This window comes from Euwallacea similis, chromosome 1 (assembly GCF_039881205.1).
Source record: "Euwallacea similis isolate ESF13 chromosome 1, ESF131.1, whole genome shotgun sequence".
NCBI classification, from domain to species: Eukaryota; Metazoa; Arthropoda; class Insecta; order Coleoptera; family Curculionidae; genus Euwallacea; species Euwallacea similis.
In genome coordinates, this window is record NC_089609.1 from 6,254,360 (window position 1) to 6,280,759 (window position 26,400).

Genomic DNA, 26,400 nt, shown 5'->3' on the forward strand with positions numbered 1-26,400 from the left:
AGCGCCCTTTTTTAAATTAGCCTTACTGAGAACGAACGGATTTTGCTACTAATCACTCTCAAAATAGCCTGTTTGTTCAGGAACTTCTATATTTTAATATTACAATATTTCCACTGAAGCAGTACAACTCTTGAACAATTATAAAAAATTAGTCTTGCTTATTAATAGATAAGGATCTAACCAATAGTCTCCCCTTAGTCAGTGACACATCTATAGATCTTTGTCAAGACTTCTAGTACTTACGTTCTTTATAACCTAGAAATCACTCTCTTGCATTCTTACACTCTCGAATGAATTGTCACGTTGAATTCGTCAACCTAATTCCTCTGTTTTGTAAAACTAATTAAAGTGACACTATTTAACAATACAACAAATTGTTTTGTGACTTGTTCTTGAGTTTTACTTGAGTTTGAACAAAACCCATGATACTAAACTGGTGTTATAACTGGAAACATTACAAATGCTTGACATATGTAAAGTAAAACACTGATTATTTGCGCTTCAGAATTGTTCATCAATGTTCATAGTCATGATGTTTGGGCTAGAGATAACTTTGTTCCCTTTTATTAGCAATTGAGGAGGTGTGACAACCAACCTGGATGCTCATTCATACAATGTTGTAATGTTCTACCTTCTGCTTTAAAATTATATCCGTTAAGTAATTTTAAGGAAAAATATTAACGATATTTTATTTACAAATGCCTTTGAACCTTTGAGACAAATGATATTATAGAAACTTGTTTAGATTTAATATTTATCAATGTTTCTGAAGGATTCGGCGAACGACTTTTAATGGGATATTGACAAAATGATAATTTAGTTTAATAGTTCCACGTACCCTTTAGCATTTACATATTAACAGTTGCAAATACAATTTTTTTTTTTAATTAACAAAACTATTTTAAGAAATAATACACAATATACATAAAAATTCAAATGTAAATAATAACAAAAACATATGACTATGACAGATGCCATATGGTTGACGTTTAAATAAATTGTCATATTTTTTCTATGACGGAGGTTCCTTCTTTACATCATCCAGATTAATATATCGGTGATTCTTGAAAAATCCAAATCAACAATTTTACTGACAACAGCAAAGATAAGTAATGAGAAAACACATTAAGAAGTAATACTAATACTAAATAATTCTCTTCCACCAACTCTAACCTGCCGATAATGAAAATGCACCAACACCGAAAAAGAAATTTTTTTTTTGTCCTAACATAATAAAAAAAGTTTCTAGTAGTATGTATTTAATGCTTTGTAAATTCTGATGGCCACAAACTAATGAATATTTTCAACCAAAATTCAACTAATGTATTAACCAAATACTCTCAATGACGCTGAAACGCGATTTTAAAAAATTTTGAAGACACAATCTTCACGGTTGATAAATTATTAACATGGACGTCAGGGCAACTGACAGCGGAGGTCACAAAGTAATGTGGGTGGGAGTTTCAAGTTTTCTTTTTGTTAAATTATGTAAATTAAATTATTGCCAAAATTCTGTGGGTGGTGGTTAAAGAATTCCATAAATTTGAATAAAATTAGCTTACAATTTCATTATATAGATCCCAAAGAGAACAAAAGAAAGCCGCAGCAGGGAAACTCACTAAACGTTAAATATGTTAGCAGCTTTTATTATAATTTAACACAGTACTTTTATTATGTTGTCTACGTTGCTGAAATCTGTGATTGTGATATCAGCGTTTGGTATTGGTACTGCAAATCAACTCAGGAAATTGCAGGTGAAAACTAAAATTATTATTCAACATAAAATCTATTCAATCTGTATCCACATTCATTTGCACCATGGGCATTTTATTTGAAAAAACCTAATTTATTGCATTCAAATCCTTTCCAGCAAAACCACACCCCTCAACGCTTGACCAACAGTGAAATCAAACACCTAGCAGGCCTATCTGACATCAATTACTTTAACACAGCAATTGACAACATCCTCATCCCCAGAGTAGTGGGAACAGAAAACCATGAAGTCGTCTACAACTACATTACTTCTGAACTGGAGAAGCTCGGCTGGAATGTGGATGTTGATGAATTTGAAGCAGAGACCCCCAACTTCGGTCGGTTAACTTTCAAAAATATAGTGGGAGCTTTGAATCCTGTTGCCGATAGGTTTCTGGTGCTTGCCTGCCATTATGATAGCAAGTATTTTGAAAATGAAGTGTTTGTTGGTAAGTTAGATCATTTTTGAAAAAAACACACAGTCAATATAAGAATAGTGTTTCACAATCATTTTTCTCCAACTAAAGAATTTAGAGATATTTAATTAAGTCACAGCAGACACATTAATTTGACGAGTTGCAGCCCTGAGGCTTAATGCAACAAAATATTCGCAGACACCGGTGTTTGCTGTGCTTTTATGGAGCAAACCTGAAACAGACACCGGAGTCTGCCATGGCACTCAATGCATTACACAAGTTTCAAAGGTATTTTTCTATGTGATTTGGTCTGTTTTGAGCGTTACATGATATTCAGATACTTAACACAGAACAGAACATTAACAAAATACATTTAGAGGATATTTTTGCATAATATCAAGAATATTCAGTTAATTTTGACTTTAAACAGTGATTGATTTCTAAAAAATACTCTCCTGCCCTAGGTGCGATAGACTCCGCAGTTCCATGCGCCATGTTATTGAATCTAGCACAAACACTTCGTTCCCAACTCGACTCGATAAAATCGAATTCTGACCTCAGTCTCAAGTTTATCTTTTTCGACGGCGAAGAAGCTTTTTTGAAATGGGGACCTAAAGATTCGATTTACGGGGCTCGACATTTGGCCTCAAAGTACCACAAAGTCCGATCCTTGACCAAAAGCACCGGGGAAACAGTATCTGAATTGCAAAAGATTGATATGCTGGTACTTTTGGATTTGATTGGGCACAAGGACGCGAGTTTTTTTAACTATTTCACCGACACAGCTAGATGGTTAGTTAATCAATCACAAAAAATGCTAAATCTCACACTCTTCTTAAAAAATATATTGATAGGTTTAACAGAATGGTTGACGCAGAAGATAGGCTTCACAACTTGGCTCAACTCTATCCAAGGCGTAACAGATACTTTGTCCCAAGGGATTTTTTCACCGGTAACATAGAAGACGATCATTTGCCATTTTTACGAAAAAGTATGAGTTTAATTCTGTTTTAAAAGTGATTTTATTCATGGGTACTTTTCTGTCAGGTGTGCCAATCTTGCACTTGATTCCGCTGCCATTTCCTCCTGAATGGCACACTTCGAAGGATGACAGGAGCATTATCGACTTGAGCACTGTGGAAAACCTCAATAGGATCTTACGAATATTCGTCACGGAGTACTTGCACGCGTCAGTAACAAATTAATTTTAAATACTCCCCTCTTCAGCGATACTATCATTTGATATTAAATTTTTACCCCATATGAACAAATCGTTACTTAAATCTCACTTTATACATTTATTTTTTACTAATATTATGTTGTTTTTAATGTGTTTTGTGTTAACTGTAGTTACCTATCGGATACCTCGGAGGACATTCCTGACAAAGAGTTGTAGTCGAAGATTTCCGACAGGTTGCGCAATGTTTTGACTCAGAATCAGTATTACCTTTAAGATTTTATTTTTGTTTAAGTATTCTTACAGCTAATCTACAAAAAGTAAGAGGTATTCCTTAGATTAAAATATGTGTGATATTTTATGTTTAAAAACTCTGTTAACGAACGATACTACTTTTTTGCAATGTGAATTTAGCATTCTAGTAGTTAATGTTGGGAGTCTGAATTTCTCAACTTTATTTTTGAATAAATGAGCAAAGAAATTACAAAATTCTTTTCTTAAAAATTATTATCGGAACTAGTGTAAACAGTGCAATGTGCAACACAACTTTTTTCACTGATAAGCTCATTTAACTGCTTCTCATTATCTTCTATTATTAAGAATTCGATTCTAAAACCACTAAGACAAAATGAGTCTCACACTAAGCATACTGTTTTATGTAACAATTTTCTTGGGTATCATAAAACTATACATTAAACTCACAACAGGGTGGTGCAAAAGTAATGTTTGTTTAATCGGAAAGACTGCCATTGTTACTGGAGCCAATACCGGTAAGTATTAAAGTTATACATATAATCAAACGCAGAGGAGCTTATTTAATTAGGAATTGGCTATGAGACTGCGGAAGATTTTGCAAAACGCGGGGCAAAAGTGATTTTGGCCTGTCGGAATGAGGATAGAGGCACAAAGGCTGCTGAAAATATCATCAAATCTACAGATAACACGAACGTTTTTTTTAAGCACTTGGACATGTCTTCATTTGAGTCTGTTAGGAAATTTGCTGAAGACATCAATAAATTCGAAAAAAGGTCCAGCAGTAATGAGTATATAATGCAGCAGGAGATAATAATTTTTTTAGGTTAGACATCTTGGTTAACAACGCAGGAGTTGGAACGTGTGGCAGAAAGAAAAGTGAAAATGGGTTATTAATGCTAATGCAAATCAACTATTTCGGCCCCTTCTTGCTTACGTACTTGCTCTTAGGTTAGTACCTACAAATACTACATATTATAATTGGACGAATTTTATAGTGTGTGATTCTTTATATTTAAGATCTTTTAAAAAAAACCTCAAACTCGCGCGTAATAAACGTGTCATCAATAGTAGCCAAACTTTTGAAGAACTTTGACATTGAAGATTTGAACAACTTCCCGAAATTCAAATTTGACTGGCTTGGAAACGTCTATCTCTACTCGTTAAGCAAGCTCTGCAACATTCTTTTTACCATTGAGTTATCTAAAAAACTTAAAGGAACCAGCACAACTACGTATTCTCTACACCCAGGTGTAGTAAATACTAAGATTATTAGAGATCTCCCACCAGTTATGAAATATAGCAACTCTTTAACTTTTAAACACTTTTTCAAAGTAAGAAAATGATTTATTTGTCGATATAAGAGATGATTAATTTAATTTATAACAGAGCCCCATTGAAGGAGCCCAAACAAACATTTACTGCAGTGTAGCAAAAGGTATAGAGAAACTATCAGGAGAGCATTTCCATAATTGCTACAGGGTAAGTAGGTATAACATAATGGAAAGTCAAGAGTTGGCGGAACGTTTATGGAAAACCACAGAACGTATTTTGAATTTACAAGAGATGATGTAATAATCTAATAGTTAAAGTTAGAGTAACAAACAGATAAGTACAAAGTATAAACCAAATATGTCTTATCGATATAACGAAGAACTAGGATGATGACCTTTAATCCATATTTTGAATTGAATCCATAAAATGTATTTTTTTCTTTAAATAACAATTTCAAGTTAAAGTGTATTTTATAATATTTATTTCCTTGTCCTTTACGAATTTTGTAAACTGGCTTCAGTTAAGGGGATTTTGTAGAACTTAATTGTCTCTACAAGAACTATTATATTACAGCACAAGAACACTTCAACGGATCGTTCAATACTGAACTGACTGATCTTGACAGCTTCTATGATATGGTGGATAGTACGTTTTGTATAATACTATATCCTTACGAATTCAATTGAACATTAATGACAAATTGAAAATAACCTTGATAAAGACGTTTTTTGAAACATATTGCGAAATCGGAAAGACTAAAATCGCTTTAAAGAAGCCGTAAAGGTATTTCTATCTTTCGAATTTATTCTGGAATGTTTCAATATATCCCTACGTATTTGTTGGCAGAAACAGCCAAACATACATCAAACAAGCATCTTTGCAAGTAATTGCTGTCGAAGTATGAATGAAAATACCTATGCCAATACTTAAGTGCCTACTTCACTACACAACTTTTGATCCATGGTATTGGCTTATTAAACATCTTTATATTACATCCACCTGCTTAACTACTGGAAGTTGAAGCTAGCAACAGTAACGTTATTTCACACTTAACGAGATATGCAAAACAAACTTTTAGTCAAATGTACATTCAAACTCATTGTACCCTGCTATGTTACGAATATATCTCGAAGTTAAATCAATGTTTTACCGTAGGTTTTTTGAAAACAACTAGATGATTAATACCACTGAGAACTGGTTTGTTCTATTAAAAAAATTAATAGCTTAATAAAGTCTCTTTGTATTAGACATTTTGGTTAACAATGCCGATGCTGGATATTTCAGCAAGGAAATGAGTGAAAATAGTTTGTTAAAACTCTTGCAAACCAATTTTTTTTGAGCCATTCTTATTCACAAACCTTCTCTTAGGTCAATTTAGCTTCGCTGTAACCAAAAATTCATAAGAGGCAATTTTCATACCGAAGGAGCTTAAACCAACATACACATACACATACAGTATTGTTAAGGGCATATAGACACTTTCAGGGCAGAACTTTAATTACTGCCATATTTTCAATCGTTATCGGATTGTTAAGGTCCAGATTTAGCGAAATAACTGTGGGAAGTTATTGAAGAGTTTTTTAAAGTTAAATCTCATTAAAAACCAAACATTAACATGACTTCTTCAATTTTAATTGAAATTAACAAATAAACACAACTTCAGTAATTCTTAAACAACTGTTCCATGTAAGCAACTAGTTCGGAAACATGAACTTGTTCCTAATAAAAAAACCGTTATTCAAACAAATACACCAACCTCCAAACATTCCCTTACCTCCAAGGTAGTATCTCGACTTCTCAGCAAAACCAAACCATCTTTCAGAGTCCTCTCATTCAACAAAACACTATAAGGCACCCCTAACTCATCATACTGCCTCCATTGAACCTGCAGAGGTAGTTTTGAACTACTTGGTAGGAGCAATGTGGATAAATGATTAGATCTAAGTTGCTTGGTTAAATAAAGTGCTAAATCTTTTAATTCAGATCTATTTGAAGCAACTGAAAATTATCATTGGGATATTCTAAAAAATTAAAACTAGCAGCAGCTTACCACCTTCAGCAAATATGGCAAAAGTAATGCTGTAAGGAGCAATCTTGCGATGAAACCTCAATAATGTACGCACTTTTCCTTTATAAGTGGATTCGTCATAAGCATCACAGATTGTATTCATGAACATAGCATTTAAACTAATGTTACTAACAACACAATGGCTTTGAACAATCTTCTTGCCATCCTTAAACTAACATATTCTTAGTGAAATTTCACAGTTTATTTAATTAATGAAATACCTTGCTAGCTTCAAGAATTGCCTCTTTTGGCTTAGGATAAAGTAAGATTGTTTCCACTAGTTGAGAATTCCAAGGATATGTTGCCATAATTTGAACAGTTTGAATATTGTTCTCATCAGTTTTGATGTCTGTTATACTGTAGCGGCCAGGATTTGGAGAAAACTGGAATCTTTCTAACTACAGATCAAAGTATAAACTTCAAATAAGTTTGTACCTTACGCCACCAAATTCGTCTTTGTCGTTGCCATTGATGGAAAAATTGTGTAGAGTGTACAGAAGACACAAATATACTACACTTTAAGTTAACTTTATCTTCATCAGAAAAATAATTATTGAAATCTACTTCTTTACACATAATATTCTCTTTACTCAGTTCTGATTTATTTTCCTGAATTTCAGCAATACCAAATGGCAACCTTTCCATACAGATATTTCTTGCAAATTGAAAAGCTTCAATGAAACTACCATTATCTGCAAGGAACACAGTATTTTCCTTATTTGTAACAAAATTATAATGCCACTCCTTTTTTAAGTTATGTAGTAAAAGAGTCCCAATGGGGCCCACCTTCAGCTGGTCACTATTCAGTTTTGAAGATGCAATTTTTCTTAAAAAGCCATGTTTTTCACATAAATTAATAATTAAATTAAACATAGTTTTTATGAGTTATGATGTTTAGGTTCATTAGGTTCTCTTTCAAAAAGCAGATCCTCTCGACTTTCTAATGGAATATTCCCTGGTGGAGCCACAAAATAGTCTTCTTCAGTAAAGGAGGCATTTTCTAATATTATTTCCTTGCAATTGCCATCAGTTACTTCATCTTCTCGCAATCTCAAAGGGCTAAAGATAAAAAGTGGGTTTCATTATTTTCAGTTTTAGTAGATGAATAAAATACAGTTTTAGTAGAAGAATACAACACAGAACTTTCTACTTGTTGTTAAAACAAAAATTAATAGGTGCAGCAAAGTTATTATCTTGGTTTCATAGCTGTAGGGTATTTTTAAGATGAGATTGCAGGTCAAAATCTTTTCAAACTTTTGAAAATCAATGTTTGGATTACTTAAGGCTCACATTAAGCAGATTACACTGTACTATTATGACAAATCATAAGATTAAGATCTAAATTGTAACCTACATGTCTTCCAAAACTGTGATGAGAGGTTCAACTCCTGTGGTATCAACTTGTTGAATTTGGTCAGCAAACTCTATAGCAGCTTCCAAGGTCTCAATACCCTTTTTATTAGCACAGTCTACAAGCGATAATCGTTCTAATAGAGCAATAGTATCGGCATCAATTTTAGTCCTAGAAGGCAACTTTTGAGGGTCTATTCGAGACTCAAAAGGATTCTCAGGAACCAGATTTTTTAGTGGTTTAATCGACTTCTGTGGTGGCTTTATACTACAGAATCGCCTGAATTGAAGTATGTAAGGGGCTGTTTTGTTCATTACTCAATGATTTTTTCTTTAAATACGCTTATTATTTGCTTTTTTTGTGAATTTACTTTTAAGACAAAACTAACCTCAATTTTGCTTTAATTGTAAAATCTAACCTCAATAATATTTGTCACGTATCATTACATACTTCCTGTTCTTTAAGCGCTTATTAGTGTGACAAAGAGAGAAATATTGTGTAACAAATTCCCTTGTCATTACATATCTACATTCAGCAGAACTTAAAAGGTTTATTTTTCGCAAGAAATAGTTTAAGTTCAGGAATCTTAGCGTTTACCCAAAAGTAGATACAATAAATATGAAGTATTTAAATTACTTCATATTGATTGTAGCAACAAACCAAAACAAAATTAGATGGGGAAAATGGTTTTACCAATCACCAGTAATCATGTAGACAACCGCAGTAAAAACCATTTTTTCGTCTTTAAGTAAAAATAATATAAGACTTGATCATATAAAGATCATCTATTACCAAATTTTGATTTACTTCTTACAGACAATTACTACGTTATCATTCCCCAAGAACCCTTTCTACGTTTTCTAAAATCTCCGGTCCTGGAAAACTAATTTGAGTCCCAAAGCGGGTGACCGTATCTGCGGCCACAAAACACGCGGCTTCAATGCATTTTTCGATTGACACATTCTTAAAGTAAGCTAAAAAGTAAGCCAAGGCTCCAATAAATGCATCTCCTGCCCCTGTAGTGTCCACACTTGTGACCTTAGGGGATTTTGCCATAAATATTTTTTTGCCAGTCTCATTTGTAAGAAATACTGCCCCTGAAGGACCTAGAGTTATTAATACACTTTGGCAACCCTTGGATAGTAGGCATCTAGCTGCAGCCTCTGCATCACTAAATATAGCAATTTTATTTAGTTCTAATAAACTTACACATACCTACCTTAGATTATTAACAGGGAAACCACTAAACACTGAAGCTTCAGTTTCATTAATACAGAATATCGTTGGCAGCTTTAGCAGTTGTTCATCAAACTTTGATAAAGCTGGAGCACCATTTAATATGGAAATCTATAATTGCTCTTTATTTAAGGCAAATTTGGGCAATAGAGAATTAAACTTACACCTTTACAAATCTGCATTGCTTTTATAGCAGTTTCGACAGGTGTCTCTAACTGCAAGACTAAAACATCTGCCGAACTTATAAGAAATTCGGCTTCTTCCACATCTTTCACAGTAAGGTTGTTGTTAGCACCAGCAACTATTACGATCTGATTTATTCCATCATCGGCTACATTAATTTGTGCTATACCACTACTTGAATTTTCTGTGATTTTTACATACTGAGTGTTAACATGCTCAGCTTCCAGATTGGCAATGTATTTGGGGCCCCAAACATCATCTCCAACCTAAATGGCAATTTGAGAGGGGAGTTAAGAAGAATGGTACAACATACCCGTGCTATTAAAGCTGTAGTTCCCCCCAATCTGGCTGCAGCCACACATTGATTAGCTCCCTTTCCCCCAAAATTTGTCACAAATTTATGACCATGAATAGTTTCACCTGGATTTGGAAGCCTAGGTGAGTAGCTGTAAAGTTTTGAAATCCAGTTTGAACTCTGTGTCAACGATTCTTAATAAAAAAAATTATGTTGGACTTTTTGTGTGTAAACAGGATAGAGGAAGGAATAAATGAATGTAAATAAAGATTTTAGTTAAGCCAAAATACCTTACAAAATCGATCATACAGGAGCCCACAACAACGATTTTTGTAGACATTTTGTTTTATGATTTGTACAGAACACTCAAAAAGATATTTAAAGTTCATTATAGAAATAAAAATGTGCTTTATAATCTTATCATTTTCTTTAAAATTAAGCAAATTGATAAACTTTAAAACGATGAAAAGTAAATAAATAACAAATGTGAAGTTATCCATTAATACAAAATAACACCTGATGAATATAATCAACTGATGACTTTTGCCTAACTTCACAAAAGTCACGAAGTTAAATTCAAATTTAAAACAAAGGATGGATCAATTGGATATTTAAAATCTGAATTTTCTTCAAATTCAAAACTGTTTTGGCTGCAACGATACAAAAATTTCACGTCTCCGACAAATATTTGTGCTCTTTAATTTTGCATGATTTTACTTTCACACTGATAAATTTAGACGCACAGAGAATTTTACCACTTCGATTTTATCTTTAGATTCATTTCGCGAAGGTCTATAGAATTGTCTATACTGTTTTTTATAACTTAGCAGAATATAACTCATTCTTCAGCAGGAGTTTTAATCAGGAAACTCAGATGAAACTGGAAAATATTAAAAAGAGTTTTTAAAAAAATATATAATAAAATGGTCTGTAAGCGACGTTGTCATATTGACATTTAATAAGATGAAATCTTCAAAACTGTATTTTAATCTTCACGTCAACGTCACTGTCACTTTTTTTTCTTGTTATGTGTTGTGATGTGACATCTCATCTATTGCAAAATAAACAAATTTTAATTAATTTAACCCCCTTTTCAACGAGTCATTTCAATGAAATTGAATTATTGTGTGTCTCAACTCCCAATTTATATGAAAATCAGTGTCGGTACTCATTTCCTTACTTCACTATTCGTGAAAAACCAACCTAAGATTCAGAAAAATGATTGACAAATAAATTGTAGCCTAGCACTTGCCCTTAAGGTATAAGAGCGTGAAACGATGTCTGGTCACGCAGTGGTTGTGTGGGAATTTGAGATTAGATCTGGGTATTGGAAGCCTTACAGTCCTGAAGTTAGCCAGCACCTTGAGAGAGCTAATGCTAAGCAACTCACCAGAGCCTTACTTTCGGATGCTGACCCAGCACTTCAGAACTACTATGTGAATTTAAGAACCCTTACTCAAGAACTAGAATACTCAGGTAAGCCTCTTATTGTGCAATTATTAGCTTCTGATAGTAAAGAAATGCATCCAGATGTAGTTGTACCTGTCCGTCGCAAATGCTATCCACCTTCAAGTCCAGCAGGCAAGGGTGCAAAATGGGAATGCGTAGGCTCAGACCATGATTGGCATGCTTTTGATATGGACATTCAATGTCTCATTGAAGAGGCTTGGGCTCAAGGGGATCAGACTATAGACATGAGTAAAACCCATCTTGGGTTTCCTTATGTTATCAATTTCAGTAATTTAACTCAAATGTGGTTGGCTAATGGATATGTGAGAAGTGTGAGGCGTATGAAGCAAGCCCCTTATCCATTAGTTAAAGTTAGATTGGAAGAGTTGGCTCCTGTTACTGGTAAGTCTAAATTATGTTGATTTATTAGTTCAGGTTAAATTCCACAAAATTCTTCTAAATTCTCTAAATTCCTGATAGGTATTCACTGACATTCATCAATGATTTTTCTCTTAATTTATATGTTTGATTTGATTTATATTGTTGGTTTGGCTATTATTAGTATTGTTAAATAGGTCGCAGAAATGCAGATATTAGAAAGTCCTGTTCTCATGGCCCTCAACAAAATCAATCAGCTAAAGTAATTGGTACAAGTGCAGCTTTAAATTCATCTACTGAACCTACCACCAAAAAACTTGTTTCAAAGAAAAAATCAAAAAATAATGGCAAAAACGGAAACGACACCCCAACAAACTTAGCCAAAGTTATACTGAGCAATTTAAACATTTTTGGTAAGCTTCTTTTATTATCTTTTATCAAGGAAAGCAAAAGCTTTACTATTTATTAGCTATGTTCTTTCAGAGCACTTACTTTATTAGCTATGTTCTTTCAGGACACAAATCAGCAAATGTTAGCCCTACAGGTTCCACTCAAAGAATTGATAATAGCATATTGTTAGATGCAGACAGTAGTAGTACAAAATCAGGCAGACGTCCTAGTTTAGATACAGTGTCAACTTATTTAAGTCAGGAAAGCCGTGAAAGCCAGGCCACAGCTTCCACTGCTGATTTAATTAACTGCAGTGGAAGTGATGATGGTCTTGTTGATGGCCTTGATAATGTTTCATCAATTGTTGGCAAGTAACAATATGATTCTTTACCTAATCTCAGGGCAAAGTTATTTAAGTCCTGGCAAGTTTAAGTGGAGGATAAAATTACCATTAAGTTCACAGCTTCATTTCCACATAAAGTGTCCTCCCAATAAATTTACCAGCCCTTCAGTATATTAGCCCCTTAAAGTCGTTATAATATTGAAGATTTTACAATATAAATTACTTTAGGTTTGGATCCTGCAAGCGCTACAATATCTCGGTTTGTGCGCGTTTCAAAACCAAGTGAATGGGCCCCAAGACAACCTTGTCCCCTATGCAGGCAGACCTTAAAACCATCCCTGGTGGTCATAGCATTACCTTGTAATCACGTTCTTCATTTAGATTGTCTGAATTATTCTTTAACAGAACTACAGGAAGCGGGAGATGAGTTGCACATTCAATGTTCAGTTTGTGGATGTGTTTATGGAGAGAAACATGGGAATCAGCCTCCTGGGACTATGGAATGGGGCGTAGTTGAACGCAGTTTGCCTGGTTATCAGAACTTCAGGACTATTCAGATTGTGTACAAGTAAGTTGTGATTTGTTGTTCAGATTGGGATTTTGAAAAATGGGTGCTAAAATAGATATATAAATATTTATTAAAATCAATAACAATGTCTAACCAAAAAAGCTTGTTCTTCCTTTTATAACTCAAAATATGTCCGTTACACTTTTTCAGCATTCAATCTGGTATCCAAGGACCGGATCACCCAAATCCGGGTCGTGAATTTTATGCAGTCGGTTTTCCCAGAGTTGCATACCTTCCAGACAATCCCAAAGGGCGGAAAGTCCTGCGGCTGCTCGATGAGGCGTGGCACAGGAGGCTGATATTCACGGTAAATTTATGTTTTATACAATTTAATCGCTCAAACTAGTTTATTTATCACATTTCTACGCCCCACCATTTTATAATAATTAATTCCTATGTGATTCGGATGATTCGCATTTAGAAGCGAAATTTAGTACGAAAAATATTTTTTATTATTTTGCACACGATTCGGTTATTTTAAGGCATAGTTCTTATCTAACTTTGGTTTTGAATTGTAAAATTTTAGCTCAAAGATGTCCCAAAAAAGGTCGATCTTAAGCTCTTAAATATTTCTTAAATGATTTATTAAAAATGAATTATGATTATTTAATACCTAAAATTCCTGACCAAACTGATCTGAACTGAAAACCGCTAAAGATCTCTTAAATAATCATCTATTAATAGTCTTTTAATCCTGCTTCAAACTGAATAATTAATTTCCCACTAAATTAATGGTATAAGTTAGATAGCAACAAAGTGAACTTTTAGACAGTGATTATTTAAAGTAATGAAATCCTGTTTGACCGGCATTTTTTATAAATTATTATCTAATAAATCTTATAAATTGTTATCTAACGGCAGAAACCTTTGCTTATTTGTTAATTTTCCGTTTTGCCCCCTTTGTCCCTGTATTACGTTTATTCTTCCATTTCCAACACCCCGTATATGTGCATATAGATAACCAGATCCAACACTACTGGGTGCGAAGACGTAGTGTCCTGGAATATTCCTCACAAGACTGAAATGGGGCCAAGTAACAATCCACACAGCTATCCAGATTCCGGATATTTAACTAGGATTTTAAGGGAATTGGAGGCTTTGGGTGTGGTTGAGGAGCGTAGGAGTAGAGAGAAAAGCTAAGTAAGTAGCGCCTCTTCATCACAACTCGAAATTGTGTAATATAGATTTAGAAACAACAAAGAGAACTTTCTGAAAATTCTCACTAATGTTTCGTGATTATTGTTTCTGCAATATCTCAATTTACGAAGTTGCAATAATAGTTGACTTTTTTAATATATAAAAAAATATTTTATTTTATGTGTTTTTTAAGTTGCAACGGTTAGTTTCGCAATACAAATTACATGCAAGAATCGTTACGGTTTTAGTCTACCGAAGCAAAGCTTTAAGGTTTTTGTTTTATTTGGTTTTATAGATTTTAGAGAATTTATTTTAAAGACTTCATAAGAGAATATTATTTTTAGATTTAGAAATATGTTTTTGAGACTTTATGATTTTTATTAGTTCAGTTATTTTGCAAAAATGCTGTATATAAGAACGGCCATTTCACTTGTTTTTATTGCAAAGAAACCGATTCGAATGTAGCTCAAATAGATTTGTATCAATTATTTTTTGATAGTTCTTTGTAAATTTTTTATGTATACTGCAAAGACAATACTGAATCAGTACAAACCAGTTTTACATATTGCATTTATTTTTAAGATTTAAATATCTCCTTTAGCAATATTTCTATACATTTACATAAGAAAATACTTTAATAAAGTTCACAGTAATAACGCATATTCACAATCATATGTTTTTATTGCCGTCCATTAACTATCTTATACTGGAAATCTTAAATCTGTATCTTTCAAGTTTTCTTCTATCCACTGATTTGCCTCTTTTTCCATTTCTTGATCAAAATACAATTGCCAACCGCCGGTTTTCCCTTTCCTTACGAAACCTTCCTCGTTCTTTAGCACAATTCCTAGCTTCTCCATTAAATCATAATTAACTGATTTGTTTTTCTTAAAATTCTCTATATTCAAATAATCCTCCAGAGTATCAAGTTCTTCGCAGGAATAGGATTTCCCTAAAAAGGCGCATATTTTCTCCATCTGTTGCCTAAAGTTCTGAAAAATACGACGTATTTTTAGTTTGATGACATTGTTTTAATGAGTCATTTTGTGCTGAACAATATACCACTACCTTGTTCATATTCTCGTAAAAGATAAACATCACATTTTCCTCATGACGCATTTTCCAGGCTTCTTTTAGGTGTTCCCAATAGGGTGTCCAAGGTTCTACAATTTTTTAAACATTCTAAATATGCATTTGAGTTAATACAGTGGACTTAGTACAACTTACGCAAATTATTTTTAAAATAGAACCAATAGTTTTTGAAATCCCCTTTATATCCTTGGGTCCTTATTGATCTGTTTAGGTGGTAGAAGGACACTGCTACGTCTTTAGGGTTTCTAGCTACATATACTACCTGCATAAAATCTTTCAAATCATGAAATCGCATAAGCTATTTAAAACTTGTACCTTGCATCCAGTTTTGGTTAAATTTGGTGGCAGCAAACTGAAAGGCAAATGTGTTTTGATAAACCTCCTTTCTTGACTATGTGAGAAGGTTTTCCACGCTGGATAATCGATTTGCTGCACTGACTTATAGTTTTCAACATCAGTCCTATTCTCTTCCAAAAACTCTGCCTTGACATCTTTATGCACAAAACTACTGAATCTAAAAGATATGTTTGTGTTAAATTATACATTTAATATCACAAAATACCCCCCTTACTCTAAAAAGGGAAATCTTGCAGTTAAAGGCAATTCGGCCGCTCTGTTGTAATCCAAGTTGTTGCACAATAGCCAGATCATCTCCTGGGTCCATGTAGTACCCGATCTTGGAAAAGTTATCACGATAACATCGTCATTTCTCAGTTCAAAGTTGTAATAATTCTCAGCTTCCTTTGCAAATCCGCTTGGGAAAAACCACTTTTTAGAACCCACTTGAACAAACCCGGTTCTTTCCCCTAAGAAAAATGGATTATTTTGTTGATTTTTGCTGTAATTTTCCTACCTGAAAAATCTCGTAAAAGCTGCGAATTTAGTTGAGAATCCACATTTTTTATTTCATAAGGAAAGGGTAGTCTATGGTCATCACATGTGGTCTTCTTTACGCTGATTTCCATATTTTCGTTGATCCACTCGTCGTTGGTACAAAGAGGCATTTTTATCGGAAACTAATCTTCAGTACAAGACCCGCCACAAAGAATGTACAGCGATACTGCCAATGTGAAGCAATTCGAAACTTAGTTAATAAGAAAATTCTGCCGTTGTCCCGCGTTTCATTTACCAACCAAAACAGACCGCAAAAGACGTTTAGCACGTTGGTACTCTTATGGTATACTGGTATGCGATTTTGCGTAGTATGTAATCGCTAGTAGGTATACCAATTTGGAGGATATGCGCTTTCTCCATTGTGTAATTGATCAGTTCAGTCTAACAGGTGGCAGTTTCTTAAAAGGACTGATGCTGAAGCACGTCAGGAACTTATATCGAGGTTACGCAAATTTAAAATTCAAATAACTTTATTAACGTTTTATTTTAGCAATAAACAGCGTTAATACCAAAGCAAATTGTTAAAAATTTCAGGGAGAGTTTCTTTCAACTTCATTTTGAGCCGAGACCAAGGTGTATCACAAGAATATGCAGTACCACAATTTAAGTCCTTGTTGAATGAGAATTTTTTTCAAGTATCAGTTATTCTGTTCTTGACTAATGAAGCCATGAATCATGCAATTCAACGCTCAGTTAAGGCAACTTTTAATATGCATTTTATATGCATGAAATAGCCTTGCATTGACTTATTTTATTGAAAGTATTTCTTCGGCAGATTTTGTTATGTAAAAAATCATAATAAGCTTTAATGTATGTGTTTATTGCACACCCAACTGATACCATAACTTAAGAAGCTTTCTTTTTCGGGCTTAAATTAGTATTACGTTATTCGTTGAGAGAAAGTGTTTCCTGAAGATTTGGAGGCGTTGTCCGTATTTCCTCAGGCGCAAAAATACTGTTGTTCTTGTGGTCCTTGTATGTTCAGGAAATATATATGAGGAATTCAATAAATGAAAATTAATTCATTTTTGGATCTAATAATCAAATCAGGGTTATCAGAGAAAGATATATTGCATCGTAAACTTCGTCATATTTAAAATTCAAATTTGTGCGGCAAAACTTTAACATTAGGCAACCAAATAAGCACACAAAGAGGCGGGAATAATATTGATACATAGATACTTGCTTAAAATAATATACGCAATTCCCCTAATTGCTATCTCTTTCTAACTTATGGAGGCAAGAAAAAGAAAGGTTGAACTCAAGGATCTTAGTTCATCATTTATATATCAAATTGCCTACTCCTAACCTAATATTTTTAATTTAAAAAGAAATAACATTTAATTACACTAACATTCACCTTTAAAACCAGAATTCTTTTTAAAATCCACTATGACTTCTCAAATACAACGCTCGTTTCTCGACTACAAAAACTGCTCCCGTAAATTTACTCAAAAAGAAACAGACTACACAAAACAATACTGTAGTATTTACTTGGCCAGGCTGCAAGAAATGGAGGCTCTTCTAGTTCAACGAGTACAGCAAAAATGGGGTGACAAATACCCTATTTGCAAGCTTCATAAACTCACAGAAGAAGGTGGCAATAAATGTGTAGTAATAGGAACTTTGTTCAAGGATCAGAAGCTGAAACCTTCTGTTTTGAAACAGCTTGCCGAGAGTAATCAGTTAGTGCCCCAACCTGTGCTAATGCATTTTACTGATGATTCCGATGTCCTCTTTATGGAGGATGAAGTTCAAAGATACCAAATATTAGGTAAAGATAATATTAAATTTGAGGTAATAGAAATTAAATATTAATCTTTAAGGCAATATTGATGCCACTAAATTAGTAACTGGAATAACATGTGCACTACTAGGTACTGACATAGGAAAAGGCAAATTTCAAGTAGATGAATATGTTTTTGCTGGTTATAGAGAGCAAGTAGAACGACCAGTTTTTGATTTAGCTTTATATGTACTTTTGCTCAGTGGACTTAACTTTGTTGACCATGCGAAACATGGCGTCAATTTGCAGTTACTTTCTTATTGGTTGAGCGGACTATTTGGGAATGTAGACCGAGTTTCCAAGATTTGTCGAGTCATAATTGCAGGAAATAGTATCAGAACTGAACCCCCTAAAGCCACAACAACAATTTCTATGGTTTCTCGTATTAGTGAATCTGCAGACTCAATTGAAGCTGTAAAGGCATTTGACAGATTTCTTCTGAATCTTTGCCAAATTGTTGATGTTGATATTATGCCAGGAGAGCATGACCCATCCAATCATATCTTGCCACAAAAACCCATGCATTTTTGCATGTTTCCACAGTCATCTCAGTATAAGTCATTCAATCAAGTTTCAAATCCTTACTATTGTGACTTGGGGAAATTGAAGATAGTAGGAACGTCGGGGCAGCCAATAAGAGATATGATGAGATATTCTGAAATCAGTAATAACTTGGAAGCAATGGAGAACTGCTTGATTTGGAATCATTTAGCTCCCACAGCTCCAGATACATTGGGATGTTTTCCTTATTATTCCATTGATCCTTTTATTATCAGTGAATGTCCTCATGTGGTTTTTGCAGGGAATCAAACTGAATTTGCAAGCAAAATGGTTACAGGTAATGTTAAATTGTGTTGATTAAAAGGTATTGGTAGATAGTTTTATTGTTTTTTTTTTTTAGGTGAGAGTGGTCAAAAGGTATGCTTAATTAGTATTCCAGAGTTCTCAAAAACATTTGAAGGTGTATTGTTGAATTTACAAACGTTAGAATCCCAGGTTGTGTCATTTGAAACCAGATAAAAGAAAATAAATATTCAGGATTGATTTTTATTGTCATAATCTTCATTGTATATTACATGTTATTTTTAATAGTAAATCTAGATTTTTTTCTATAAACTAAAACGTTGCTGCTTAAACAGAAATATCTATTCAACATTCTTCACAACAAGAACATAATCAATCACCCATTAAGTCAAAATTCAGTATTGTGTAAAAAATATCCCTGTACCAATTTTTCTAAACGTGTATGGCCTGCGTCTGTTTCTCCCACTAAAAAAATAATTGTCGTTAATGAAAACAAAAAAGCGGAAGTTTTAATTGTTACCTTATGCCGCGGATAAATTTAGCATTCGGTGGGAAAACTTTGGAATCTAACGACTCCAAATAAACGTCCAAATATGAACAAAGATGTGTCAGTTGAGCGGATAACAGCCATGCCGAACTTTTAACTCCGTAATTCCCCCAATTTACATTCAAAACTCGTTCGATATCCTAAAAAAAGAAAATGTCAAAAGCACTAAATATAATATCATGAAAATTTACCCGAATTTCATCAGAATTCGATGAATTATGAACACCCTTGTAATTAAGGTTTAAAGCAAATATCGGTGGTAGTGTTGGATAAGTGTTCTTAATGACCACAAAGGTTTGGAGTGATGCTAAAAATCAATATACATATCGAGTTTGCAAAAAAAATACCTGCAACAACAAACCTTCTCCTCTTGATATTTTTACACTATAAAACAAATCTGAGGAGGTGACAATGTCTTCGTCAATCAAGGATTGTGTGAATTGAGCTTGGCAGAAGTTTTGATAAGTGGTAGAACACCATTTAGAAATGGTAGATACACGACTTATGGGAGCGTCTATGGTGTCCGGAATTGCAGGTAGGGTATTTTGTTCTGAATATACATATTTTTATTACAAACTGCTGTGCAAAACAATTTTTTTACTCCAAGTTTAAAGATGTTTAACTTGAAGTGGCAAATACACAATATTCAAATTCGTTCGCTAAGGATATAGGAAGCAATGAGATAGGTAGCATTAAATAGGTTTATGAATTCTGTGTTGACTTGAGCGCACATCACAACATTAAGTAAATAACTATTATGCTTTCAAGTTATATATTCTTAAATTTGGAGTAATATTAGCATTGCATATCTATTGTATCAGTAGTTTACTTACATACCTAACTGCTGCATCTGCCTAGCCAAATGCGTCCTATTTGCCAGCCGCTTCTTTATAATTTTTAACACTGTTTCCACGTTTTGTTGGCTAAATTTCTCGCAGTATTTCTAAATTAATTTTACTTAGAACGGCATTAGTGAAATCTAAGAAAATTTACCCTTGGAGCCAAAAAGTTAATTCCACACACTGCCTGAGCCCAACCATAAGCGTATCCAATATCAGGTACCAGTGATTGCAATGAACTAAGGCCCATTTTCCTTAAGACATACCCAGTTCCAGGGTTAGGACTTTCCAAACCTGAATCATTTTCTAATAGTTCACTTAATATGTTATGTCCGGATAAAATTTCTCTAGCAGTATTTGCTACAAGAACAAGATTGATAAATAAATCCATACATAAGAATAATTTTTAAAAATTCACCAGTTATGTTTGAAGGAACATCGACTTTCGCACTCACAGTCACCAGCTTCAATTTCAAATAATAACTGAAAGAAACGTTCAATTTTGGCCCATCTTCCACTTTTAACATAAGTTCAACTTTCAATGGATGAACTTCCAATAATTTCTTTTTTTTCTCTTCCAAGGGATCTACTTGTTGTACGGATTTCCTGTGACGTCTCTTTTTAACTTCTATCACTTCCTATAAAGCCATAAAAAACTTGGATTTTCAGACTTTTCATCCTCTTTGCACTCACTTCAACTTCAGGAAGTTCAGTTTCAGGCTCGGAATCCTCATTCAATCCACTAGAAGTAGCCACTTCTAGTGCTTCATTAAACTGAATGGCGTCGTCTTTATTACCCGAAATTGTGACTTCAATGGTTGTCGCTAAAATTTTGTTGTAATACCATCCGCATCTTTTAAAGTTTAAACTCACCAAATACACTCTTATAGGCAACTATATTTGCATATAAAATATACAAAGGGTCTGGTAATAGAGCTGCAAGGGCATGTTCTTTTCGGGTAACATCCCCAGAAATTCCCAAATGTTCCTGCAGCGGTTTTGTCGCTTTTATTACTGAGTTGAGTAGTGGGAAGAGGTCACTAAGTTTCTGCTTACGTTGAGTTATCTCTGGGTTAAGCCATTATAATTAAGAGTTGTTCAGTTCATAATAATACATCTTACCAGCCACAACTTTCTTCTTTTTCTCTTCTAATAACTTGCATTCCTCAGCTAAATTTTTTCTCTGGGTTAGTTCCCACTCAAGTCTGGCCAATCTTAAAGCATGGGCCTGCTCTTGGTCATTTGGGTTAAAATCTGTAAATTTGCTGGTGACTGTCTCTGGAGCATTTTTCATAAATTCTTCTAAGCTCACTAGTTGGATGTTTTCATCATCAGATCTAATAAAGGCTTTGTGGCACATTCAAGGAAAACATAAGAATAGTTTCTTACTTGAATGCCAAGCACTTGTTGGTTTCGTTAACCAAATGGTAAAGCTCATAAACAAGGTTCTGGTAGGTCAGTTTAATACTATCACATTTCTGCTTTTCAACATTCAATGTTTCCCGCTCAACCACTTGACTGAGTTTATCCATTCGGTTCAGTTTTTTCATTATGCAAATTTTGACAACCATATCCATGAGATGACTTGTCAGAGCTTCTAATTTTGGGGGAGCCTAAAAAAATGTCTCATTGTCTGGGTATTTTATAATAATTTTTTTTTTAACTTACATCATTTTGGTTTTTTAGGTCTCTTACTTGAGACAAATGATCTTGAACATCTTTAATGACCTCTACAAATAGTGCAGAATCTGCTGCAAGATCGCAGCTCTTGGCTTCTTTTTCTTCATGCTCACACACTTTCTAAAAAGGTGCATTTATGCAGAGTTGAATAATGGATAACTTATATGTGTGAACATGATGAACATTGGCATTAACTTTACAAAATGAGGGTTAAATAATGTTGTACAAAATAAGTAACATGCGGCTGAGGTAGGCTGCACACCAGAGATATAACTAAATTTCTTACATATCTCATGTTGTAGTAATAGTTCTTCCCACTCAAGAAAATAAATGAAATTATTCATTCTAATTCCTAAGATTCAAAATTGACAACATATTGTTTGTCGTAAACTTAAATTTAAAGCCAATTTGGAGAGTCTCTTACATGAGCCCTAACAACAACGATGGCGCCACAATCGATACATGCATGCCCTCCTTCGTGTTAAGCAAGATTAAAAACTTTTTTTGGAGACAAATATTGGAAAATTGTTAATGCTGCTGTACCTGATAAATATCGAGCTCCGGCCCCGCTTCCGCTGACGCAGTTTTCCGCTTTTTTTTCATGGGGCTTCCTGCACTCGTTTCTTTAACCATTTTGAGAATTTTCAATGCAAAAACCTTACGTTTAAGTATAACTTTATTATTTTCTGTTTGTTTAATACCATTGAGTTAGTAAAAATAATTTAGGTTAGGTATAGTGTCAGCTAACCGGTTAGTGAGATTAAAGGTATTCCCAATCGCTGTCACTGACTAAATAATCTTGATTCTAAAGGATGTTCCTGTAGATAATGTAATTATTGTAATTAATAGAACTTAAGAAAATTTAATAGCAAATAAAAAATAATTAAGTTAGACATTTATTTAATAAATGACGTGCTCCACTATGCAACCAACTCAACAGTTGGCAATAACCTGAATTAACCTAAAATTTGGTGGTTTATGTACTGTTTATGTTTTGTATTTTGATAATTATTTTTATACAAAATATCAAAATAAACGAATACATTATTATAATATAACTATAAATAGTAAGAATAACATATGGAAGAAGAGGTGTTATTATTAAACATACCTAGTTATGACGAACAGGAGTATGATGATGCCGAGGATAGGGATAACATGGATATTGATGAAGTTGATGAAGCTGGTACGTCTTAAATTACAGTACTTACTGCAGTAACATTTTCATCAACAAGTTATTTACTTTCCTTGCATATAGAAAAATCTAAAGAGAAAAAAATTGCCTCGAAATTGCCACCTTCTATACGTGGCCTCATGGGTGAGGCAAATCTTCGCTTTGCCCGAGGGGAAGTGGAGCTAGCCAAAAAGATGTGTTTTGAAGTTATTCGACAAGCCCCTGAAGCTTATGAACCATATTTGACCTTAGCTCAGATGTATGAAAATCACAATGTGAAGAAGTACAAAGGTTATTTAAATAGAGAAGTTATTGAGGATTTTTATGAAAAATTTGCCTTAGGGTTTTTAATGCTTGCTGCATATTTACACCCCTCAGATTCAGATATTTGGAGCAGGCTGGCTGAAGTGGAAATCTTGGATAATCAAATATCTGCAGCAGTGGTGTGTTATTCCAAAGCTATCAGGTCAAATCCGCACAACATTGAATTACACATCAAGCGAATAAATTTAATCAAAGAAAAATGTAACTAAAAAGTTCAACACTTGACAAATATTTTTTAATAATTGATTTAGTGCCTCAACGAACTAAACAAATACAGTTGCTGAGACTGAATTTGGCCAAGGTGCTACCCAAGAGCAAGCACTCACAGATTTTGGCAGTTTGCACAGAAATTGCCAAAGCTCATTATGAGGCAAAAAATTATATTCGAGCCATTGAAGCTTTGAAAATATGTCTCATGCGTATCCCTGAACACACCAGCCAAGATGTGTTAAATATGATGCTGGAGTTGTTGTTGATAAGTGAAAGGTCAGTGACTAAATGTATAAGTTGGTCAAATTGGGCACTTCTAAAAGGGAAACCCTACTTCTAGTCAAGATAGAAGAACAGTAATATTAGTCTACTACATTACTATCAAATGAACTAATAATATACAGTGTGCCCCGTTTAAAAAGTTTTAGTTTGTTTAAGATTTTTAGAGAACTCAATTGTGTTTTTTTGTAGATATTCTGAATGTCTAGACATTTTTACACAATTTTGTGGATTTCAATTTGATTTATCTATAAGTGATGACATGTCTATCATTATTCATCATTTCATTATGCCTGAAAACGTCCATGTAAGCTCAATTTCTTCCTACAGCTTCCACATAAAGTCAACCGGCTCTGTATTTTAGTTAGACATAAAAACTAAATTTATAGTCTGCCTAATTAACCTTCAATCCTACCACCTCATTGAAGGGCTCATTCATTCAATGCTAGAAATGGATGATGTGGAAGTTTCTGGGGCGATGTACTTTGAAATTGCAGAGGCCTTAATGAACCTGCATTTATATAAAGAAGCTCTAGCGCTGCTTCTTCCACTAGTTAAAAGTAAGAATTACTCTTTGGCTGCAATTTGGCTGAAGCATGGGGAGACTTTGAGCAAGTTAAACATGTATGATCAGGCTATTGATGCCTATCAAACAGTTATATCCTTGGCTCCTAATCATGTAGAAGTGCTCTATCCTCTGGCAATGCTTCTCCTCAAACAGGATAGGAAAGAGGAGGCTTTAAGAGTGCTTTCACAGGATTTCAGGTTTGTTTGTGTTTGTCTCTTTCTCCCAGTTACCTCTTACTAGCCTCCAATAATTATTTTCTGTATTATGCATACTCATAGTACGGGAAAGTTGCACGTGGCAGTACTTGTAGAGCAAATGAAGCTATTAAAGCAAATTGGCGATTTGGAGAACTACTGGAAATGCTGCGAAATGCTCTTGTCAAGACATTGCATTATTTTCAAAGACTACAACGAATTGCGAGTAATTTTGAACGCGACAAACAGAGATAAATGGCAGAAACTTGCCAGGCTGCGGATGATTAAAGGGGATGTCGATGACTTAGATAGCGTTTTAGAAAGTAATGGGTAATGAAAAGTAAACTAAGTATATATATATATATTGTTAGTTTTCTAGGCATATTTGAGCCAACAGTTGAGGGCGAGTACAAAATTTTTCTGGATATTTTAAAGTTCGCCTTTGAACAGAAAGCTTACAGCGAGCTACAAAAGTTTAGCTTCATGGGTTTGACCTCAAAGAGATTTGGGCAATATTTCCGTAAGATTTGTTGCATTTTCTGGAAATATATTAGTAATAAGTCTGAAATTGTAGCTGAGATCTATGTAATTGCTTGCTACGCATGCATTTTTACCAAAGACTATTACCATGCTTATCTTATAACCCGACATTTGCTGATTCAACATCCTGATAACTATAAGGCGTGGAATTTCTTCTCCATCACTGCAAATCACACGCAAGAAACAATTAAAGTTACACGGTTTTTTGGTGAGAATTATCCATCTCTATTTTTTTTCAATTGTTTTTCCTTATCTTAAATAAGTTAATTTCCTTTGATCTTAGAGAGTGCAGTAGCCAAATCGAGAATGCCTGTTGCCTACACAGACCTCTTGAGAGCCAACCACTACTGCTCAGTGGCACTTTTCCCTCAGTGTTTGAGTTATTTTTTGAATGACTATAAAAACACTCAAAACTCTTATTCAGCCTTCATGATAGGTAGTTTTTAGTCCAAAAAATGTATTTATGGCTTTTGACTTTGCTCATTAGGTATGGTAATGTTGCAACAGTACTGCCAAAGAAAACCAACTCCGATTAACAAGAAAACCTTAGTGGAAATGGTGACTTATTTGTTTCTTAACTATGCCAAAATACGAAGCAAAAACGCTCAGCAGGAGGTTTATTACAATTTGGGGCGAATGTATCACCAAATCGGGATATTCCACTTAGCTGAGCATTTTTACAAGCTGGTATGATGAAACTTTCAAGATTTAAGTTGATGAAAAATTACCAGTTTATAGGTTTTCAAAGTGCAAAATCGGTTCCTAGAAGAATATCCCGAGTACCTGGACTTGAGACAGGAGGCTGCATACAATTTGCATTTGATTTACAAAAATTCAGGAAATTTAGATGCAGCAAGAGCGGTGCTATGGAAATATGTTGTAATATAGGTTTTAATGTGTAAATAATATTTTTAAGGTGTTATTGTTAAACAGGATTTGTTTGATTTATTTTTTTATTTATTCCAATATTAAACCCATGTTTACAGTCATAGGGGTGCGGATCGGGTCATATGATATATATGCAATACAATAAATATAAAATAATACGTAATAAAATAATCTGTCACATAAAAAATATTGCATGATACATTAACGTGTAAAATAATACATGTCTAGAGTTTCCTAATATACCCTGAATAACCCATCGTTTTCATGTATAAAAGCGACCCTGTATATGTAACATAAAATGACAAAACCTT

The 26,400-nt window shown here is 33.9% G+C and overlaps 10 protein-coding genes across 17 annotated transcripts in view; 5 read left to right on the plus strand and 5 right to left on the minus strand.

Annotated features, from left to right (window-relative positions):
- Nucleotides 1–1,419: 1,419 nt before the first annotated feature.
- LOC136411839 (glutaminyl-peptide cyclotransferase-like) lies at nt 1,420–3,742 on the plus strand. Its single transcript, XM_066394599.1, has 6 exons — nt 1,420–1,754; nt 1,871–2,201; nt 2,633–2,960; nt 3,023–3,159; nt 3,216–3,357; nt 3,519–3,742. The coding sequence occupies exons 1-6, from the start codon at nt 1,674–1,676 to the stop codon at nt 3,562–3,564; spliced, it is 1,065 nt and encodes a 354-aa protein (XP_066250696.1). The 5' UTR covers nt 1,420–1,673; the 3' UTR covers nt 3,565–3,742.
- Nucleotides 3,743–3,950: 208 nt separating this feature from the next.
- On the plus strand, nt 3,951–5,354 carry LOC136411848 (retinol dehydrogenase 11-like). The gene is made up of 5 exons (XM_066394612.1): nt 3,951–4,115; nt 4,169–4,373; nt 4,424–4,548; nt 4,618–4,931; nt 4,987–5,354. The coding sequence occupies exons 1-5, from the start codon at nt 3,974–3,976 to the stop codon at nt 5,170–5,172; spliced, it is 972 nt and encodes a 323-aa protein (XP_066250709.1). The 5' UTR covers nt 3,951–3,973; the 3' UTR covers nt 5,173–5,354.
- Nucleotides 5,355–6,475: 1,121 nt separating this feature from the next.
- DNApol-gamma35 (DNA polymerase subunit gamma-2, mitochondrial) lies at nt 6,476–7,843 on the minus strand. Of its 5 annotated transcripts, XM_066398299.1 has the most exons (6): nt 7,727–7,843; nt 7,376–7,632; nt 7,162–7,323; nt 6,923–7,112; nt 6,647–6,870; nt 6,476–6,591 (listed from the first exon to the last, which is right to left on the minus strand). In XM_066398299.1, the coding sequence occupies exons 2-6, from the start codon at nt 7,583–7,585 to the stop codon at nt 6,532–6,534; spliced, it is 846 nt and encodes a 281-aa protein (XP_066254396.1). In that variant the 5' UTR covers nt 7,586–7,632; nt 7,727–7,843; the 3' UTR covers nt 6,476–6,531. The 5 variants fall into 5 exon arrangements, with proteins under 5 accessions (XP_066254396.1, XP_066254386.1, XP_066254375.1 ...); XM_066398289.1 differs by having other exon boundaries at nt 6,926–7,112; nt 7,376–7,813; XM_066398278.1 differs by having other exon boundaries at nt 7,376–7,813.
- On the minus strand, nt 7,819–8,798 carry GatC (glutamyl-tRNA(Gln) amidotransferase subunit C, mitochondrial). The gene is made up of 2 exons (XM_066398339.1): nt 8,295–8,798; nt 7,819–7,999 (listed from the first exon to the last, which is right to left on the minus strand). Exons 1-2 carry the CDS (start codon nt 8,603–8,605, stop codon nt 7,819–7,821), a joined length of 492 nt encoding a protein of 163 aa, XP_066254436.1. The 5' UTR covers nt 8,606–8,798.
- A 265-nt stretch (nt 8,799–9,063) lies between these two features.
- LOC136414348 (ribokinase-like) lies at nt 9,064–10,497 on the minus strand. The gene is made up of 5 exons (XM_066398328.1): nt 10,296–10,497; nt 10,024–10,156; nt 9,692–9,976; nt 9,511–9,638; nt 9,064–9,462 (listed from the first exon to the last, which is right to left on the minus strand). Exons 1-5 carry the CDS (start codon nt 10,343–10,345, stop codon nt 9,123–9,125), a joined length of 936 nt encoding a protein of 311 aa, XP_066254425.1. The 5' UTR covers nt 10,346–10,497; the 3' UTR covers nt 9,064–9,122.
- Nucleotides 10,498–11,027: 530 nt separating this feature from the next.
- dx (deltex) lies at nt 11,028–14,938 on the plus strand. Its single transcript, XM_066398238.1, has 7 exons — nt 11,028–11,481; nt 11,536–11,856; nt 12,030–12,245; nt 12,347–12,589; nt 12,794–13,133; nt 13,284–13,440; nt 14,091–14,938. Exons 1-7 carry the CDS (start codon nt 11,283–11,285, stop codon nt 14,271–14,273), a joined length of 1,659 nt encoding a protein of 552 aa, XP_066254335.1. The 5' UTR covers nt 11,028–11,282; the 3' UTR covers nt 14,274–14,938.
- On the minus strand, nt 14,868–16,749 carry St4 (Sulfotransferase 4). 2 transcript variants are annotated; one of them, XM_066398265.1, is made up of 6 exons: nt 16,216–16,749; nt 15,934–16,168; nt 15,678–15,876; nt 15,498–15,624; nt 15,339–15,433; nt 14,868–15,262 (listed from the first exon to the last, which is right to left on the minus strand). In XM_066398265.1, exons 1-6 carry the CDS (start codon nt 16,364–16,366, stop codon nt 14,972–14,974), a joined length of 1,098 nt encoding a protein of 365 aa, XP_066254362.1. In that variant the 5' UTR covers nt 16,367–16,749; the 3' UTR covers nt 14,868–14,971. The 2 variants fall into 2 exon arrangements, with proteins under 2 accessions (XP_066254362.1, XP_066254351.1); XM_066398254.1 differs by having other exon boundaries at nt 15,336–15,433.
- An 825-nt stretch (nt 16,750–17,574) lies between these two features.
- On the plus strand, nt 17,575–19,138 carry PolD2 (DNA polymerase delta subunit 2). The gene is made up of 3 exons (XM_066390036.1): nt 17,575–18,030; nt 18,083–18,880; nt 18,944–19,138. Exons 1-3 carry the CDS (start codon nt 17,649–17,651, stop codon nt 19,060–19,062), a joined length of 1,299 nt encoding a protein of 432 aa, XP_066246133.1. The 5' UTR covers nt 17,575–17,648; the 3' UTR covers nt 19,063–19,138.
- thoc5 (THO complex 5) lies at nt 19,074–22,618 on the minus strand. Its single transcript, XM_066390024.1, has 13 exons — nt 22,456–22,618; nt 21,901–22,032; nt 21,622–21,845; nt 21,355–21,569; nt 21,106–21,300; nt 20,926–21,056; nt 20,651–20,870; nt 20,387–20,592; nt 20,231–20,336; nt 19,755–19,943; nt 19,585–19,700; nt 19,367–19,533; nt 19,074–19,311 (listed from the first exon to the last, which is right to left on the minus strand). Exons 1-13 carry the CDS (start codon nt 22,543–22,545, stop codon nt 19,242–19,244), a joined length of 2,061 nt encoding a protein of 686 aa, XP_066246121.1. The 5' UTR covers nt 22,546–22,618; the 3' UTR covers nt 19,074–19,241.
- Nucleotides 22,619–22,886: 268 nt separating this feature from the next.
- Nucleotides 22,887–26,400, plus strand: part of LOC136413265 (general transcription factor 3C polypeptide 3) — a 132,894-nt gene continuing 129,380 nt past the window's right edge. For 2 of the 3 annotated variants that reach the window (XM_066396718.1, XM_066396727.1), the window contains exons 1-12: nt 22,887–23,098; nt 23,171–23,377; nt 23,429–23,611; nt 23,662–23,896; nt 24,092–24,206; nt 24,264–24,664; nt 24,746–24,984; nt 25,041–25,181; nt 25,236–25,409; nt 25,485–25,637; nt 25,689–25,888; nt 25,940–26,089. In XM_066396718.1, coding sequence (XP_066252815.1) covers nt 22,993–23,098; nt 23,171–23,377; nt 23,429–23,611; nt 23,662–23,896; nt 24,092–24,206; nt 24,264–24,664; nt 24,746–24,984; nt 25,041–25,181; nt 25,236–25,409; nt 25,485–25,637; nt 25,689–25,888; nt 25,940–26,089 — 2,304 coding nt within the window. In that variant the 5' untranslated portion in view covers nt 22,887–22,992. Of the gene's footprint in view, nt 23,099–23,170; nt 23,378–23,428; nt 23,612–23,661; nt 23,897–24,091; nt 24,207–24,263; nt 24,665–24,745; nt 24,985–25,040; nt 25,182–25,235; nt 25,410–25,484; nt 25,638–25,688; nt 25,889–25,939; nt 26,135–26,400 lie in introns of those variants that run through there. The other variant, XM_066396709.1, reaches the window with a different exon arrangement.

Coding starts and splice junctions, on each gene's coding strand:
- dx (XM_066398238.1), top strand. CDS start 11,283: ATGTCTGGTCACGCAGTGGTTGTGTGGGAATTTGAGATTAGATCTGGG. Junction 12,246..12,346: donor GAGCAATTTAAACATTTTTG/GTAAGCTTCTTT, acceptor ATGTTCTTTCAG/GACACAAATCAGCAAATGTT. Junction 13,134..13,283: donor ACTATTCAGATTGTGTACAA/GTAAGTTGTGAT, acceptor ACACTTTTTCAG/CATTCAATCTGGTATCCAAG.
- thoc5 (XM_066390024.1), bottom strand. CDS start 22,545: ATGGTTAAAGAAACGAGTGCAGGAAGCCCCATGAAAAAAAAGCGGAAA. Junction 21,057..21,105: donor TGCCTATAAGAGTGTATTTG/GTGAGTTTAAAC, acceptor ACAAAATTTTAG/CGACAACCATTGAAGTCACA. Junction 19,701..19,754: donor AAAAATATCAAGAGGAGAAG/GTTTGTTGTTGC, acceptor ATTGATTTTTAG/CATCACTCCAAACCTTTGTG.
- GatC (XM_066398339.1), bottom strand. CDS start 8,605: ATGAACAAAACAGCCCCTTACATACTTCAATTCAGGCGATTCTGTAGT. Junction 8,000..8,294: donor ATCACAGTTTTGGAAGACAT/GTAGGTTACAAT, acceptor TTTTATCTTTAG/CCCTTTGAGATTGCGAGAAG.
- DNApol-gamma35 (XM_066398278.1), bottom strand. CDS start 7,813: ATGTTTAATTTAATTATTAATTTATGTGAAAAACATGGCTTTTTAAGA. Junction 7,324..7,375: donor GACGAATTTGGTGGCGTAAG/GTACAAACTTAT, acceptor GAAAGATTCCAG/TTTTCTCCAAATCCTGGCCG. Junction 6,592..6,646: donor GTCGAGATACTACCTTGGAG/GTAAGGGAATGT, acceptor TTTTTTTATTAG/GAACAAGTTCATGTTTCCGA.
- LOC136411848 (XM_066394612.1), top strand. CDS start 3,974: ATGAGTCTCACACTAAGCATACTGTTTTATGTAACAATTTTCTTGGGT. Junction 4,116..4,168: donor TGTTACTGGAGCCAATACCG/GTAAGTATTAAA, acceptor TTATTTAATTAG/GAATTGGCTATGAGACTGCG. Junction 4,549..4,617: donor GCTTACGTACTTGCTCTTAG/GTTAGTACCTAC, acceptor TTTATATTTAAG/ATCTTTTAAAAAAAACCTCA.
- LOC136414348 (XM_066398328.1), bottom strand. CDS start 10,345: ATGTCTACAAAAATCGTTGTTGTGGGCTCCTGTATGATCGATTTTGTA. Junction 10,157..10,295: donor TGTATGATCGATTTTGTAAG/GTATTTTGGCTT, acceptor AAAACTTTACAG/CTACTCACCTAGGCTTCCAA. Junction 9,977..10,023: donor CTACAGCTTTAATAGCACGG/GTATGTTGTACC, acceptor ATTGCCATTTAG/GTTGGAGATGATGTTTGGGG.
- LOC136411839 (XM_066394599.1), top strand. CDS start 1,674: ATGTTGTCTACGTTGCTGAAATCTGTGATTGTGATATCAGCGTTTGGT. Junction 2,202..2,632: donor TGAAAATGAAGTGTTTGTTG/GTAAGTTAGATC, acceptor CTCCTGCCCTAG/GTGCGATAGACTCCGCAGTT. Junction 2,961..3,022: donor TTCACCGACACAGCTAGATG/GTTAGTTAATCA, acceptor ATATATTGATAG/GTTTAACAGAATGGTTGACG.
- St4 (XM_066398254.1), bottom strand. CDS start 16,366: ATGCCTCTTTGTACCAACGACGAGTGGATCAACGAAAATATGGAAATC. Junction 15,625..15,677: donor TAACCAAAACTGGATGCAAG/GTACAAGTTTTA, acceptor GATTTTATGCAG/GTAGTATATGTAGCTAGAAA. Junction 15,434..15,497: donor CTATTTTAAAAATAATTTGC/GTAAGTTGTACT, acceptor AAAAAATTGTAG/AACCTTGGACACCCTATTGG.
- PolD2 (XM_066390036.1), top strand. CDS start 17,649: ATGACTTCTCAAATACAACGCTCGTTTCTCGACTACAAAAACTGCTCC. Junction 18,031..18,082: donor TCAAAGATACCAAATATTAG/GTAAAGATAATA, acceptor TTAATCTTTAAG/GCAATATTGATGCCACTAAA. Junction 18,881..18,943: donor TGCAAGCAAAATGGTTACAG/GTAATGTTAAAT, acceptor TTTTTTTTTTAG/GTGAGAGTGGTCAAAAGGTA.